At 48.8% G+C, this 14,642-nt stretch overlaps 1 protein-coding gene across 1 annotated transcript in view; it reads left to right on the top strand.

The window, feature by feature from the left end:
- Window positions 1-14,642, top strand: part of KAT2B (lysine acetyltransferase 2B) — a 96,545-nt gene that overhangs the window by 42,932 nt on the left and 38,971 nt on the right. Inside the window, exons 3-6 of the mRNA XM_070364330.1 lie at window positions 595-740; window positions 4,995-5,087; window positions 6,389-6,570; window positions 14,143-14,334. Of these exons, the coding sequence (XP_070220431.1) occupies window positions 595-740; window positions 4,995-5,087; window positions 6,389-6,570; window positions 14,143-14,334 (613 nt within the window). The remainder of the gene's footprint in view (window positions 1-594; window positions 741-4,994; window positions 5,088-6,388; window positions 6,571-14,142; window positions 14,335-14,642) is intronic.

Below are 14,642 nucleotides of genomic sequence, written 5' to 3'. Positions count from 1 at the left end.
GCGACCTTGGAGGATGCTGACTCTTGAACGCAAACTGGCCTCAGGGTTTCGCTGTAGAGACTGAGCTTCCAGTGTGTCTCAGGGCTGAGGAGAAAGGCTTCATTCAGATTTTACTGATATTTTTTCGGTTTTTACTGAGATGTGATGTTCTTGGCCACCAGAACTGTTCGCAGGACTTAGATCTAAATGCTTAGGGAGTTTCGTTTCTGTATCCCCTGAATCCACAGTCCTCAGATCCTAGATCCAGGCTCCACGGCCACAGGGCCCTCTTGGCCTGACGGGAGTTGGCTTCTATAGGGACATAGCAGAATTTAACGTAAGTCAGTTTTGTGAGCAGACTTCAGTCTTGTAGCAGTTCAGAAAGTTCCTCTATTTACAATGCAATCTGATGTATTGGTATTCCAGAAGGTTCCTGGGAGAGAATGTTCCAGACTGGGACTTCCCTGGCAGTCTGGTGGCTAAGACTCCATGCTTCCAGTGCAAGGGGCATGGGTTTGGCCCCTGGGTGGGGACTGGACCCCACAGGCGGAGAAGCCTGGCTGTAAGGAAGGGGTGAGCTGTGCTGACTCCCACTGTGCTCCTTTCTGTCCACAGCTGCTCACGTGTCGCATCTGGAGAACGTGTCGGAGGAGGAGATGAACAGACTGCTGGGCATCGTGCTGGATGTGGAGTATCTCTTTACCTGCGTCCACAGGGAAGAAGATGCCGACACCAAGCAGGTTTATTTCTACCTGTTCAAGGTGAGACGTCCACATTTGGAAAGGCTTGCTTCTCCCTCTGTCTGTCCAGATGCAGCAGGTCACGGGCGGCTGGCCCTGGATCTGCGGAGGCGTGTTTCTCCAGGGCACTCTGCTGTGGGCACCGTGCTTGGAGCGCACCCCTCTCCCTGAGTGCCGCCTATGTGTCGGCCGAGTTGGGTATCTTTATGCTCGTGGATTTCTTCCCATCGCGCCCTGTTCATCCCTCCGTCCATCCATTTGTCCGTCCAAGCATGTGTCCAACCGTCTGCCTATCTGACAAGGACTTAGTGCATGCCTTCTCTATGCGGGTGCTCGTGTGGGCGTGAAGCCTGGGTCCCTGGGCAGCGAAGTCCTTGGCTTCGTGGAGTTTAGGTTTCAGTAGGAGAGGCGGAGACCGTCAGCAGGTCTGCAGTGTGCGGCCCGAGCCGGCAGAGTGAGTGCGCTCCGCTTGCGAGGGCGCCGGCGGGCGGGGACTAGGGCCAGGAAGACTAGGGCCAGGGAGGATGAGCTGACGGCTGCACAGCGACGCGAGCGGGGGCCAGGGGCTGCCCCTGAAGAGGGCTGCGGAGGCGCCTTCTGGGTGGGGCGCGGTCACACGGCGTCAGACCCCCGGTGGGCGTGAAGCCCCCAGCCCAGCCCAGCGTGGGGGGTGGTGGGGTGCGTGTGGTCACAGAGCATCAAGACCCACAGTGGGCATGAAGCCTCCAGCCCAGTGCGGGGGCCCGGCGGCGGGGAGGCAGGAGGCCTGGCTGGATGGTGGCTGGACTCAGCGTCCTAAGCACAGGAGCGAAGGCTACGGTGGGCGCCTCCCCGCTCCCCACCCCCTGCCTCCTTGGGGAGCAGCCTCAGCTCCAGAGAGTCCCAGTCCTGTTTCCCTAGATGTGGGTTGGTTTGCACTGACGGGGGGAGGGAGGTGGTGGGGGTGGGTGGGGAACAGAAGAAATTCAGGTCACCAAAAAGAAGATTCGCAAAGGTGGCTGACAGAAGGAATAATTTTAAAAACCCCAAACCGACCACTCTGGGCTCTGTAGACTATACTGTGTTGTGTAGCCCTTACAAGGACCTTAAAAACAAAACCCCGAACCCTTCACCGGAGCTGACACCCAGGAGGCGTTTGTATCTCCTCGTGAGGCTGGGCTTCATTTCCTGTGACCAGGAGTTTGCTCTTTTGCTCTGGCAGCCAGGAATCTCGGCAGGTTTCCCACCCAGTTCTGTCGCTTTGGGTTGGGGCAGGGAGTGCCCGAATTTACCTGATACATAATGCTTCCTTTGCTTCTTCTGTTAACTTTTGTCTTTGAGTATAGTGGGATATTCGGGGTCGACAGGGGCAAGAGTGGGAAAGACGATTATATTTTTAAACATTGGAATCTTGTGGGGATTTTAACCAAAAAGGTAAGTAATGGGGGGAGGGGGTGAGAGAGAGCACAGCTGTTAGCAGGCACCAGACTCCTCCAGGTGACAACTTGTTGACATGACCGTGGGCCTGAGTCATCTGGACTGAACCCCGCCAGCTTCATGCTGTTTAGAGCGTCTTTGGAAAAAACTCTTAGTTGGAGAAAAACAGCGTCTGCATGGCTGCAGCTATGATTTGTCTTGGAGCTCAGCTCCCTGGCGGGTGGTTCCCCAGCGCCCTGCTGGAGGGGAAGGTTTCCATCCTGGTGACCTCTGCTCAGTTCTGTTTAGAACCACGTAAGAGGCAGAAAATGCCGCTCTGCCTTTTTCCTCTCATCTTTACCAGTACACATGTATTTGCTCCTGAGAACAAAATCCAAAATACTCCGCATTCTCCCCTCCCCTCCCCCAACGTCACTCGTTGGGCAAGTGTGTAATAAATCATCCATTTCTTCTTAGCTTTGGAAAAGCAATTCCTGTGTCTCCTATGTCTCTAAATTAAATCGCAATTACACATTTTAGTGTTTTTTGGAAACTTTTGCCCTAGATGTTGAAAATGAACTCAGTGAAAAGCTGCTTCCTGAAGCTGATTCTGCCCTGGAGCCCATCGGCGTGGTGCCAGAGCACAGCTGGCTGCTCCCAGGCCTGGCTGCACCCCTTAGTGACGTGACCTCGGCCAGGTCGTGCCGTTTGCTTATCTGTAAAGTGTAGATCGTGCTGCACGTGCGGCTGAGTTCCTCGCTGGTCACCCGAAACTACCACAACATTGTTAATCAGCTGTACCCCAGGACAAAATGTTTTTGGTGTTAAAAAAAGATTAAAAGTGTAGACCATGATATGATAGCACTTCCCTCAAAAGGCTGTGAGGAGGATTCGTGAGATAGTACAGGTCGAGCTACAGAGGGTGCTTGGCAAGTAAGGGGGCAAATGCTGCTGCTGCTTGGTAACATTTTTATGTTGAATATTTGCCTGTTTATCCCAGCCCCGTCCTGTTTTAGACAAGGAAGCTAAGACTCAGCATCTCCCCTGTTCATCCATCTGCCTCCAGATTGAAACCCCCGATGGATCAGGTTTCCAAATGATTTTAACTGGGGAAGAAAAGTAGACAGCCCAAATCATTTGTATCTCAATGTGATGATCAGCCTTTGCATATCCTTAGAAACATAGAACAACTTATCGTTATGGCACCTTTATTTTTGTAAAGATGGGTATGATGCCCTGAAAGGATCAGCAAATGCTCAGTGTGAGTAATTGATACGGCACCTCCAGAAGAACTGAGGTCTTTGTCAGACCCAGCCTGGGCACAGGGCGCTCTTCCGCCTCGGGCAGCGTCGTCTGTTCCCACTAATTCCTGGGAGAAAGTTCGCCATGCTTTGTTTCTGTTGAAAAAGCAATCAATAGAGAAAGGAGGGAAAGATGTAAATAAATGTGTAATAAATAAATAATACGTGGGTGAGTGGATAAACGAGTGATTGCATATGTGTCATAACTGGCCTGTGTGAAGGGTCATGGAAGGGTCACACGAAGGTGGAAGGTAAAGAAGTTCAGTATCGAATGTATTTTCAAGTTGGGTCTTGATGACTGGCTCTGTGTTCTTTCTCCCTCTGGTATTTGCTCTTTGAGGAGCTGGAATTCCCGTGGCTGGGATTCAGAGCGGTGTTTTGTTCTGTGGGCTCAGTGATGCCAGGACCCTTGGCGTGCACTCTGCACTCTGCGTGTGGAGAGGGAGTGGGAACAAGCCCGCGACCATGCGCGGCGCCCGCAGGAGCCCTCGGCGGCCCCTCGGGGCTGGGACCGCGCCTGTGACACGCGGCCGCTGCACACAGCTCCTGTGTACAGAGTGGGCCTCGGCCTTTTCTGGGTTAGAGCAGGCCCCCCAGGGCGTGAGCACCCCTGCATGGCCTGGGGGCATATGCGGAGTGTGCTCCAGGCCTTGGAGTTAGCGGAAGCCAGGAGCGGGGTGGTGAGGGGGGTGAGCAGGAGAGGTTTGGGGGTGCGGCGGGAGCCCCCTGGTGCGCGGATCGTGAGACCAGCCCCTCACAGCTCAGGTCAGGACGGGGGCCATGGGGCTCCCTGGTGGTCTCCTGTCTGTTTTGTGAGAATTCACTGGCCTGTAACTGGATGGCACCACTGACTCAGTTGACATGAATTTGAGCAGACTCTGAGAGATTGCAGAGGATGGGCAAGCCTGGTGTGCTGCCATCCGTGGGGTTGCAAAGAGTCAGATGTGACTTGGAGACAGCAGCAACATAATTAAGATAAATGGAATATGGTGACTTCCCTTCCAAAGGCTCTCTGCGTGGGACAAGGAGTATTTTAGAGAAAAGCCTAAGCTTACATGTGTCAGAGGAAGATTTTAAAATGAAGACTAAATTTGGTACTCTTATGGATTACTTTTGATTCACATCTTGGTTGATTAAACGCCTTACGAAGAAAAAGCTCCAAGGTCTCGGGTCCTCTGACCACCTTCTGGGGCAGCCTCACAGGACGAGCTCCTCGAGGCTGCCGTCACCCCTCACCTTCCTCAAACGCCGTTCCATCCAACTGTGTCCCATACCTGTCCTCCCTTCACACTCAGTACACCCTTTCTCAGCTGTGACGCCTTCCCTCAGTCCCAGATTTCTGAGCTCTCAGCTCTGAGCTTAGACAGCACTTACTGCCTTTGCAATTTATTTGGAATGTTTCTGCTGCCAACTTGAATTGTTTCTTTTCTTCCTTTTGTATGTGGGAGACAGCATGATATGACCTGGCCCAGCACCATTATGTGGCCCTTTTCTCCCCAACAAGATTGTAAGCTTGGAGATGCCAGTGTGTGTGTGAGAGAGAGATGGACACTGATTTTTTAAAAATGATTTCTTACAGCTCTTGAGGAAGTCTATTTTACAAAGAGGAAAACCTGTGGTTGAAGGTTCTTTGGAGAAGAAGCCCCCTTTTGAAAAACCTAGTATTGAACAGGTAAAAAAATAAGAGAAGCCCCCTTTTAAAAATTGCTTTAAGGCTGAACAAACCTCATCTTCATCTTCATAGCTGGCTTAGAGATGTTCAAGTCTGTAAGAATCGTCTCAAGCCCTTTGGATCAGAAGTGAATACTCCATGTAGTAAATGATTCAGCTTTTGTCTCTTAGGTTGCTGAATGCTCAGAATTCACTGTGTGTTTGGGAAATAAAAAAAAAATTAAGTAGAACATGTAGTTCGTCAGAACACATGAAATGGGCTTTTTCTTGGTGTTGACGTTTTAAAATTAAGTCTTTGTCCCCGTGTTTGGCACTGTTGAAAAGTCTATTGAGGTGAGGGAATTCAGGAGCAATGTGAAGAACATTGTAAGTCAAGCAAAAAGCACAGAAAAGAAATAAGATTTTGTATCCAGAAATTGGCTTCCTGCCACAGGATTCCTGCCACGAAACTGAGATCCACTTGGGGCATCTGTTAATATGTACAGACCTTTCCTGTTAGGTGTTGTCAGGATCTGTCATCAGTATCAATTTTTTAGCCTCTCATTATTTTCTTAAGTAAATATCAAACACTCTGGACTGAGTTTCCTGATGAGAGTAGTTACAGAAGACATGATATGAGATACAAATAAGTGTATTTTATCAGTCAGTTTTTAGTAGAAGAAATGTTGTCTTCAAACCCTACAAAATAAGATTTCATTGTTACTTTATTTGAAGTTAAATTAGATGAGAGTGTTCTGAAGACAGATTAAATTAATCCACAGATTTTTTTCAAAAGCTCATATCAAAATTACTCAAAATGTAAGAATTTGTGGGGGGGTAAGTTTACTAAAAACTGAAAGGATGACAGTAAAGAGTTTAAAGTCTCGTGGTTTAGTTCATTGCAAGGCCTTGCTAGCAGACTTTTGATTAAAATTTTGTGAATGTAAAAACAGATTTATGCAAGAATCTCATTATATGTGAGCTCCTGTTTTGATTGCACAGCAAGAGTTATTCTGCAAAACAGCCATATTTTATTGTTTAGGGGGTTTGACCTTTTCAGCCCACTGTGTTGATTTTTTGTTGGTTCATGATTGCAGCAGGCAGAGAATTGCAGCTCCCAGCTTCTGTGTCTTGTCACTTTTCATAGGCTGTGATCTGAGGCATGATTCCCTCTGGGCATTCCTGTGTTCTAATGGAAAGAAAAAGAGGTTTTTGTGAATAGAGAACTGTCTGTTCTTTTGCTAATGGCCACCACTGGTGCTGACTGGGTGGGCGTTCAGGATTGCAAAGCTGCATGAGTAAACTGCCTTCCCTCCTTTTAAGGGTGTGAATAACTTTGTACAGTACAAATTCAGTCACCTGCCACCCAAAGAAAGGCAAACGATCGTTGAGCTGGCAAAAATGTTCCTGAACCGTATCAACTATTGGCATCTGGAGGCACCATCTCAGCGAAGACTGCGCTCTCCCAACGATGACATCTCTGGGTACAAGGAGAACTACACCAGGTGAGCGGGGCTGGCTCCTCCCCTCTGGCCTTGATATTCTGAGTGTGAAGGATCCGGATCATTTAGAGCTGAACTACTTAGTACAGTAGTTGCCCACCACACGTGGCCACTGAGCCCTGGAAGTGTGGCTGGCCTGAATTGAGATTTCCAAGATTGTACAAAAAAAGAACGTGAAGTATTTCATTAATCATTTTTTATATCGATTGCATGTTGAAATGGTAGCATTTTGGATATATTAAGTTAAATAATAAGTTAAAGTTAATTTCACCTGTTGCTATTTACTTTTTTAATGTGACTACTGGGAAATTTAAAATTACCTATGTGGCTTGCATTGTATTTCTATTGAGCACTGCTGGTCTAGATATTATGACTCTGTGATTATTATACAGAGACCTTATTCTGAAAAAAAAAATGCAGTGCCCAAGAATATCAGTTCAGTTCAGTTCAGTCACTCAGTCGTGTTCAACTCTTTGTGACCCCATGGACTGCAGCACGCCAGGCCTCACTGTCTATCACGAGCTCCCAGAGCTTGCTCAGACTCATCTCCATTGGGTGGGTGATGCCATCCAACCACCTCATCCTCTCTTGCTCCGTTCTCCTCCTGCCTTCAATCTTTCCCAGCATCAGGGTCTTTTCCAGTGAGTCAGTTCTTCACATAAGGTGGCCAAAGTATTGGAGCTTCAGCTTCAGCATCAGTCCTTCCAGTGAATATTCAGGGTTGATTTCCTTAAGGATGGACAGTTTTAATCTCCTTGCAGTCCAAGGACTCTCCAGAGTCTTCTCCAAAGAAGGAAAGACCACCATAGTCTCAGGACTTTGGTGTAAATATAATAGTGTTATATACATGGTCTCACAGTCTTCGTCTCTTTAAATACATATTTTACATTTGTTAGGATGAAAGAAAAGAGAGCGTTTGCGTCTTCTTTGTCCACCCCTCCCCTGCCACGTTTAAACATTTTACTGGTTACGTTACTCTCTGTTGATGCAGCTTTTCTCTGTTGGTGGACATCAAACTCTGCACATACTCTTGATTAAGTGTATTTTTTCTAAAATGGGAATTTATTTTTATTACCTATGATTTGCAGAATAATAGAATTGAGTTTATGACTTAAGCTTCATAAACGTGGACCGTACAAAATAGTGTGACATATTCATTTTTAAGGAAGAGAGTGGTTTGTATTATCTACTTTATTCACCTTTTTTATAACTTTTCCCATTTACATTTTATAGGCATATCAAGCTTGCTTCAGGGTTTTTTGTTTTTAGCCTTTTTTTCCCCCTTGAGTTAAAATAAGCAATGTTTTTTGACAACCTGTAAAGATAACTTGTACTCAGATTTAACCACAGATAACAAGTAGAAATGGGTAGAGTTAAAGCTAAACTTTCCTCTCTAATGACTGACCTGATGTTATGAGTAACATCCCAAGTTTTCGCCTCTCACCCAGCCTTTTACAATATATACTATTTGAATTATAAAGTATTTTATCTTAATAAGTGTAAATAGGATTTGCAGATTGCTTCATAATCCACTTTTAAAATGATACCTTTATTTTCACATCTTCATTTCAGAGTGTTGAATTATTGCTAGTTCCTATATTATTGTAACTCTATAATGAGTTGAAATAGTAGAACTCTCTCTCTCTCTCTCTATCTCTCTCTCTCTCTCTATATATATATATGGAGTGTGTGCTGGGGGAGAGCACGGGATCTGGGGTTGCTGAAGGAAGGGCGGTGACAGCCCAGAGTCCAGCAGGGTCCGGGGCCAGCCTCCCCCGGGGCGGAGGGTGCATCCCTCCTGAGTGGGTGCATCCCGCTGGAGGTGGTGACTGGCTGACCCCTGGGTGGGCGACCTGCAGCCTCGGTGGGTGATAATAGGGAAGCTCCCCTGGCACCTGGCCTGCTGGTGAAGAGGGGAAGCGGGGAGGACCAACCTGTGAACGCTGTGAGATGCTCCGCTCGCTTAGAGTCAGACCTCAGGGTCCTGACCACTTGAGAAGCAAGGAAAGCTCACACTGACCGTCTCACTGTGATGCCGTTTCTCAAACGCGGCCCTCTTACCCCTGTGGGCAACACGGCCCGTGGGGATGGCGGGAGCCGGGGCCCTGGAAGGGTGGCTCAGCTTGTCCGTGCGGTCCAGTTCTTTGGGAAGATTCCGGAATCACAGCACGAAGGTGGGAGAGACAGGATCCTCGTGGACAGGATAGACTCAGAAAGTGATTGTGTTCCTTATCACGTGAGGACTTAGCCCATGAAAGATGAAATGCTTGCTGAACAGTAGAACTGCTTATATTACTTATACTCTCTGTTCTGAAGTTAGGCAAAATGTAAGTATTTTATATGTTGAAAAATCTGATATATTAATGTTAACATATACTTAACCTTAATAATCTATATGAGTATATATTAAATGTACCTTTATATGTCCTCCAGAAGTCACTGTGATTTTAGAGACAGACCCGGACAAATATTTTGAAATTTTCTGATGGTGTGCTAATATAATTCCATGAGAAAATAGCTGGAAAAGTGTCGGAGGAATATAACTTCTTAAAATACATCTGACCAACAGAATATCCTAAAGTGAAGTGTAAGTTGCTCAGTCCTGTCTGACTTTTTGTGATCCCGTGGACTGTAGCCCACCAGGCTCCTCTGTCCATGGAATTTCCCAGGCAAGAATACTGGGGTGGTTTGCCATTTCCTTCTCGTGGAGATCTTCCCAACCCAGGGATCAAATCCGGGTCTTCTGCATTGCAGGTGGATTCTTTACCATCTGAACCCCCAGAGAAGCCCATGCTAAAGGAATGTGGCAAATTATTAGCCTTAGATTCTGAGCTGTGCGGAACATCTCAAAATTAGAAGTTACGCTTATCCTGGGGAGATGTTTTGTAAGAGTCCAAGCGAATTAGAGATGACTAAATTCAGTCTGGTGAAAGCTTGCTGTAACTACCGCACTGTGGGGCATGGACCATCACCAGGCTTCCTGAACGTTCGTAGTTAGGCGTGTCATCCTGGGACTGTGGGAGGAACAGTGTGAGGGGGCTTCAGAGAGCCAGCTGCTAGTCTGGACTCTGAAAGTAACTAGCCTTTCGTGCGGGAAAACCGGGCGGGGTCACCTAATCCCTGAGAGCCGTAGGACTTTCCGTCCAGCAGGGAGTAGGCGCCATGGCCTTCCACACTCAAGTCCTCCAGCTCTACTCATGTCTTAGAGAAAGCAGGGCACTGCAAGTAATCCCAGTGCTATGAAAACCTGAGCGCTGTTTGAGCAGTCAGTGACTCGCACGCCATGCTGTCTCTGTTAGGCATACGAAAATGACTGAACCGTCCTTTCACTTCTTTTGAGAAGACCTGAAACCAGAGGTTTAGGTCCAGTCTTGTTTTCCAGGTTAGTCTTTAGAGGAACGTCTGAGCAGCAAGACACACAGCCATTCCTGTTTCCTTCTGTCTCACCGCACGCCTGGACCGTGTCAATGACTACAACACCCAGAAAACCCAAAACATGTTGACTCATCTCCTGTCTTTTCATACAGCGCCCTTAGACATTTATAAGATTAGTTTTGGAAGCAAAAACAGAACTAAACTAAAAAAGTATAAACTTAAGTACTATAAAGTGATTTTCAGAGGAAATAAATGAAAAGCTTTTATTTGACAATTTTGACTAGATAATATTAATCTACATTGCCTTCCTCTGCCCCGTGGAGAGTGAATGACCTGTTAAGCACTTCAGATAACATTTTATGATTGTATAATATTTATCACTAACCTTGTTGTAACAGAAATAGCATCTGTCTTCAGTGGAGTCTCAGACATCTGTGTCCTCCATAGATAGGAATGCTCTTCAGACTCAAAACCTGCCCAATAGAATATAACATGATCCACAAATGTGAGCCACATCTGTAATTTGACATTTTTAGTAACTACATTTAAAAAGAATAAACAGGACACTAATATTAATAGTGTTTTATTTGACCCAGTGTATAAAAATGTTATCACTTCACATGGAATCAATATGAGCAATTATTAATGATGCCTTTTACTTTTGTTTGTACTAAATCTTTCAAATCCAGTGTGGGGGGTTTATAATTAACGCATATTTTAATTCATTCACTACATTTTAAGTGGTTAAAGCTAAATGGAGTTCTACCAAAACAGTAAAGTTGTGTTTAATGAAAATGTATTTCTCAGGGTTTCCATTTGAAAGTAAATTTTTAAATATTTTTTCCTCTTTATTTTAAAATTTCAGTGTTGTTGATTTACAGTGGTGTTAGTTTCAGGCATATAGCAGAATGATTCAGACATATGTGTGTGTGTGGTAAAGAACCTGCCTGCCAACGCAGGAGACGTACGTAAGAGATGCGGGTTCAATCCCTGGGTCAAGAAGATCCCCTGGAGAAGGAAATGGCAACCCGCTCTGGTATTCTTGCCTGGGGAATCCTGTGGACAGAAGAGCCTGGCAGGCTACAGTCCATGGGGTCACAAAGAGTCAGGCACGACTGAGCTACTGCACATGCATATATATTAAGAGAATATAACTTTATTCTTTTCAGAGTCTTTTGCATCGGGGTTTATCACAGGGTAGTTCACTGTGCTATACAGTAGGCCCTTTGGTTGAAAGTAAGTTTTAAATTGATTGAAATTAGTTGTTGCTCAGCCACTTTGTGACCCCCTGGACGGTGGCACGCCAGGCTTCCCTGCCCTGCACCATCTCCTTTTGCTCAGACTCACGTCCATGGAGTTGGTGACTCCATCAGCCATCTTGTTCTCTGTGTCCCCCTCTCCTGCCTTAAATCCTTCCCAGAATCAGTCTCTTCAGGAAAACAAACGTGGTTACCAGAGAGAAAAGGGGTGGGGGCGATGAATCAGGAGTTCGGGGCTCGCAGACGCAACTGCTGTGTATAAAACAGATAAACGCAAGGACTGACTGCAGCAGCACAGGGAGCCACGCTCAGTGCTTTGTAATAATAACCTACAAGGGAAAAGAATCTGCATGCGCACACACGTAAACCTGAATCACTTTGCTGCATACCTGAAGCTGGCACAGCCTTGTACCAGCTATACTTCAAGTAAAGTCAAAAAGAAAAACGTGTTTTCATTTATCCAAGTGCTCAGCAGTTACACATGGCTGGTGGCTACACAGCTGTACTGGTTCTTGTACACTGTCAACGGGTGTACAGCAGTCTTGTCATCACAGAACCCTTTATCGGACAGTACTTCTAAGTCCTTAAATCCTTAGATCTCCCATTGCACCACACTGGACATACTTTTATTAAGATTTACAGTCTTATGATCGCCTAAGTCTCATGAAATTGATCTGATGGTTATGGTTTGTGATTACATTTGTACTTTCATAATGTGTTCCCTGGGAGCTGGCCTGCCTTCAACTCCAAATATTTTATTTTTATTTTTTTTAACTCCAAATATTTTAACTTCATTAAGTGGCCATGGACTAACTTCCAGCAAAGACTAGCTTTGAAGGTGATGAATTTCTATATGATGTGCCTTATAAATTACAAGATAAATGTATCCTTTAGTTTTTTCTGTTGCCAAGGTCACTCTTGACAGGACATAGCACAGCACTCAAGATGCCCATCTGGGTCCTGTATGGTAGAGTGACATTTGGGTGTGAATTAGAGAGGAAGAGAAATAGTAGCAGGGTTTTAAGGTTAATTTTGAATCTAGGTAGATGAACTCACACTAATGAAGGTTTTCTTCCCCAAAGATGAAACGGCCCCACCCCATACACAGGGGAGCTATGAAATAATTCAGAGTAACATAAAGAATAAGTCAAAAAGCCTGAGTAGGTGAACATTACTCCACTCTTTATTGAGGACGGACAGTCATCAAGGCTCCTCCAGCCATCTGGGCGTGTGGGAACTCAGCCGCCCACCTGAAAGGGTGCCAGAAAGGGGTCCCTTGTGGGGTAGAGGGTCCTATATGGGGAAAGGGGTCCCCTGCCTGGCAGAGGGTTCCATCTGGGGAGAGAGGTCCCCTGTGGGGCAGAGGGTTCTATCCAGGGATAGGGGTCCCCGGTGGGGCAGAGGGTTCCATCCAGGAGAGAGGGGTCCCCTGTGGGGCAGAGAGTTCTATCTGGGGAGAGGGGTCCCCTGCAGGGCAGAGGGTTCTATCTGGGGAGAGGGGTCCCCGGCGGGGCAGAGGGTTCCATCTGGGGAGAGGGGTCCCTGGTGAGGCAGAGGGTTCCGTCTGGGGAGAGGGGGAGAGGGGTCCCGGCGGGGTGGAGGGTTCCATCTGGGGAGAGGGGTCCCTGCGGGGCAGAGGGTTCCATCTGGGAAAGGGGTCCCTGGCGGGGCAGAGGGTCCTCTCTCGGGGAGAGGGGTCCTGGCGGGGCGGAGGGTTCCATCTGGGGAGAGGGGTCCCTGCGGGGCAGAGGGTCGTATCTGGGAAAGGGCTCCCTGGCGGGCGGAAGGTTCTATCTGGGGAGAGGGGTCCTGGGTCGGGCAGAGGGTTCCGTCTGAGGAGAGGGGTCCCCGGCGGGGCAGAGGTTTCTATCCGGGGAGAGAGGTCCCGGGAGTGGCGGAGGGTTCCATCCGGGGAAAGGGGTCCCCACTGGGGGAGAGGATCGTCTTTGGGGCAGAGGGGTCCCTGCGGGGCAGAGGGTCCTATCTGGGAAAGGAGTCCTGGTGGGGTGGAGGGTTCCATCTGGGGAGAGGGGTCCTGGCGGGGCGGAGGGTTCCGTTTGGGGAAAGGGGTCCCTGTTGGGGCAGAGGATCGTCTCTGGGGAAGAGGAGTCCCGGTGGGGCAGAGGGTTCCATCTGGGGAGAGGGGTCCCTGGTGGGGCAGAGGGTTCCTGGGGAGAGGGGTTCTCTCCCTGAAGAGGGGGAGCTGGGTCCTCCTCCGAGGAGCAGGACTTGGGCACTGAAGTCCGGTCCCTCCCTGGTCTCCGCTGCCTGCTGGGCCCCCCTGCCCCCACTGCCGGGAATTTCAGGCCTTGAGTCTCCGGGAGGCCCTGGAGCAGGTGGTGGCGGATGAATGTTCGTTTTCCAGCTTCTCAGCTGATGCGGCGTTCTGAATCTGCCTTGCATCAGCCCTGTGCCCCACTCTGTGCTCAGGCGTCAGGAAAGGCCTGGTTTCCCTCGGGGCCCGGCACCCCTCCAGCCCCACGCGACACCGAGAAGCAGTTTTGACTCTGAGTCACTGAACATGGACCTAGGTGACAGATGGTGGAAGCTTATCACTTCCTGCGTTTTGACTGAGTTTTGAGCAGTCGTGGAGATCTTTATCTTCCCACCGAAGCTGTGGGGGTGTGAGTGCTGCGTAGGCATTTTAAAGAAGCCTTAAGTTCAAGAGGGTTCAATGGAGGAGTTCTGCTTCTCCTCCAAAAGGGACATCCTCTGTTCCCTTGAATCCATCCTCCTGTTGAAAGGATGCTGCAGACTGGAGTGATTCTCGTAGAGCTGGGCCTGAGGGCTCTGGCAGGGTGAGCCAGCATTTGACCCGCTGATGGTGCTTCCCGGCGCGTCTGCAGCCTGGTCTCCCGCCGAGGGCGACGGTGTCGAGCAGCGTCCTGGGTGTTCCTCGTGCGGGGCTCGCGGGTGCTGATGCTGTGGTCTCCCCGTGCAGGTGGCTGTGTTACTGCAACGTTCCCCAGTTCTGCGACAGCCTGCCGCGGTACGAGACGGCCCAGGTGTTCGGGAGGACGCTGCTGCGCTCCGTCTTCACTGTGATGCGGCGGCAGCTGCTGGAGCAGGCGAGGCAGGAGAAGGACAAACTGCCGCTGGAGAAGCGGACTCTGATCCTCACACACTTCCCGAAGTAAGGGAGTGCTCCTGCGGGTCTTTGTTCCGTGCCACGCTTGAGATGGACGGACGCACACCGAAGCTTCAGGGACAGAACTGGAGAGGTGGGGGGCGGGACCCCCATCCTCGCATTCCCTTGGGAGCCTCGTGGCGTTTCCAGCCCGTCTGAGATGAGGTTGACTTTGGGTCGACTGCTCCCTTGGCCTGTCTTATCCCTCCCGAGTCTCAGAACACAGGCCGGGGCTGTGTGTGGGGTTTTCAGCTCCAGGGTAGTGGGGACCCTGCAGAAGTGGTCTCCAAGAGGGGGTGCAGGAGAGCCCGGGG

This window comes from Bos mutus, chromosome 1 (assembly GCF_027580195.1).
Source record: "Bos mutus isolate GX-2022 chromosome 1, NWIPB_WYAK_1.1, whole genome shotgun sequence".
NCBI lineage: Eukaryota > Metazoa > Chordata > Mammalia > Artiodactyla > Bovidae > Bos > Bos mutus.
The sequence above is the reverse complement of the archived record's forward strand: the minus strand, read 5'-3'. Positions and strand labels throughout refer to the sequence as shown.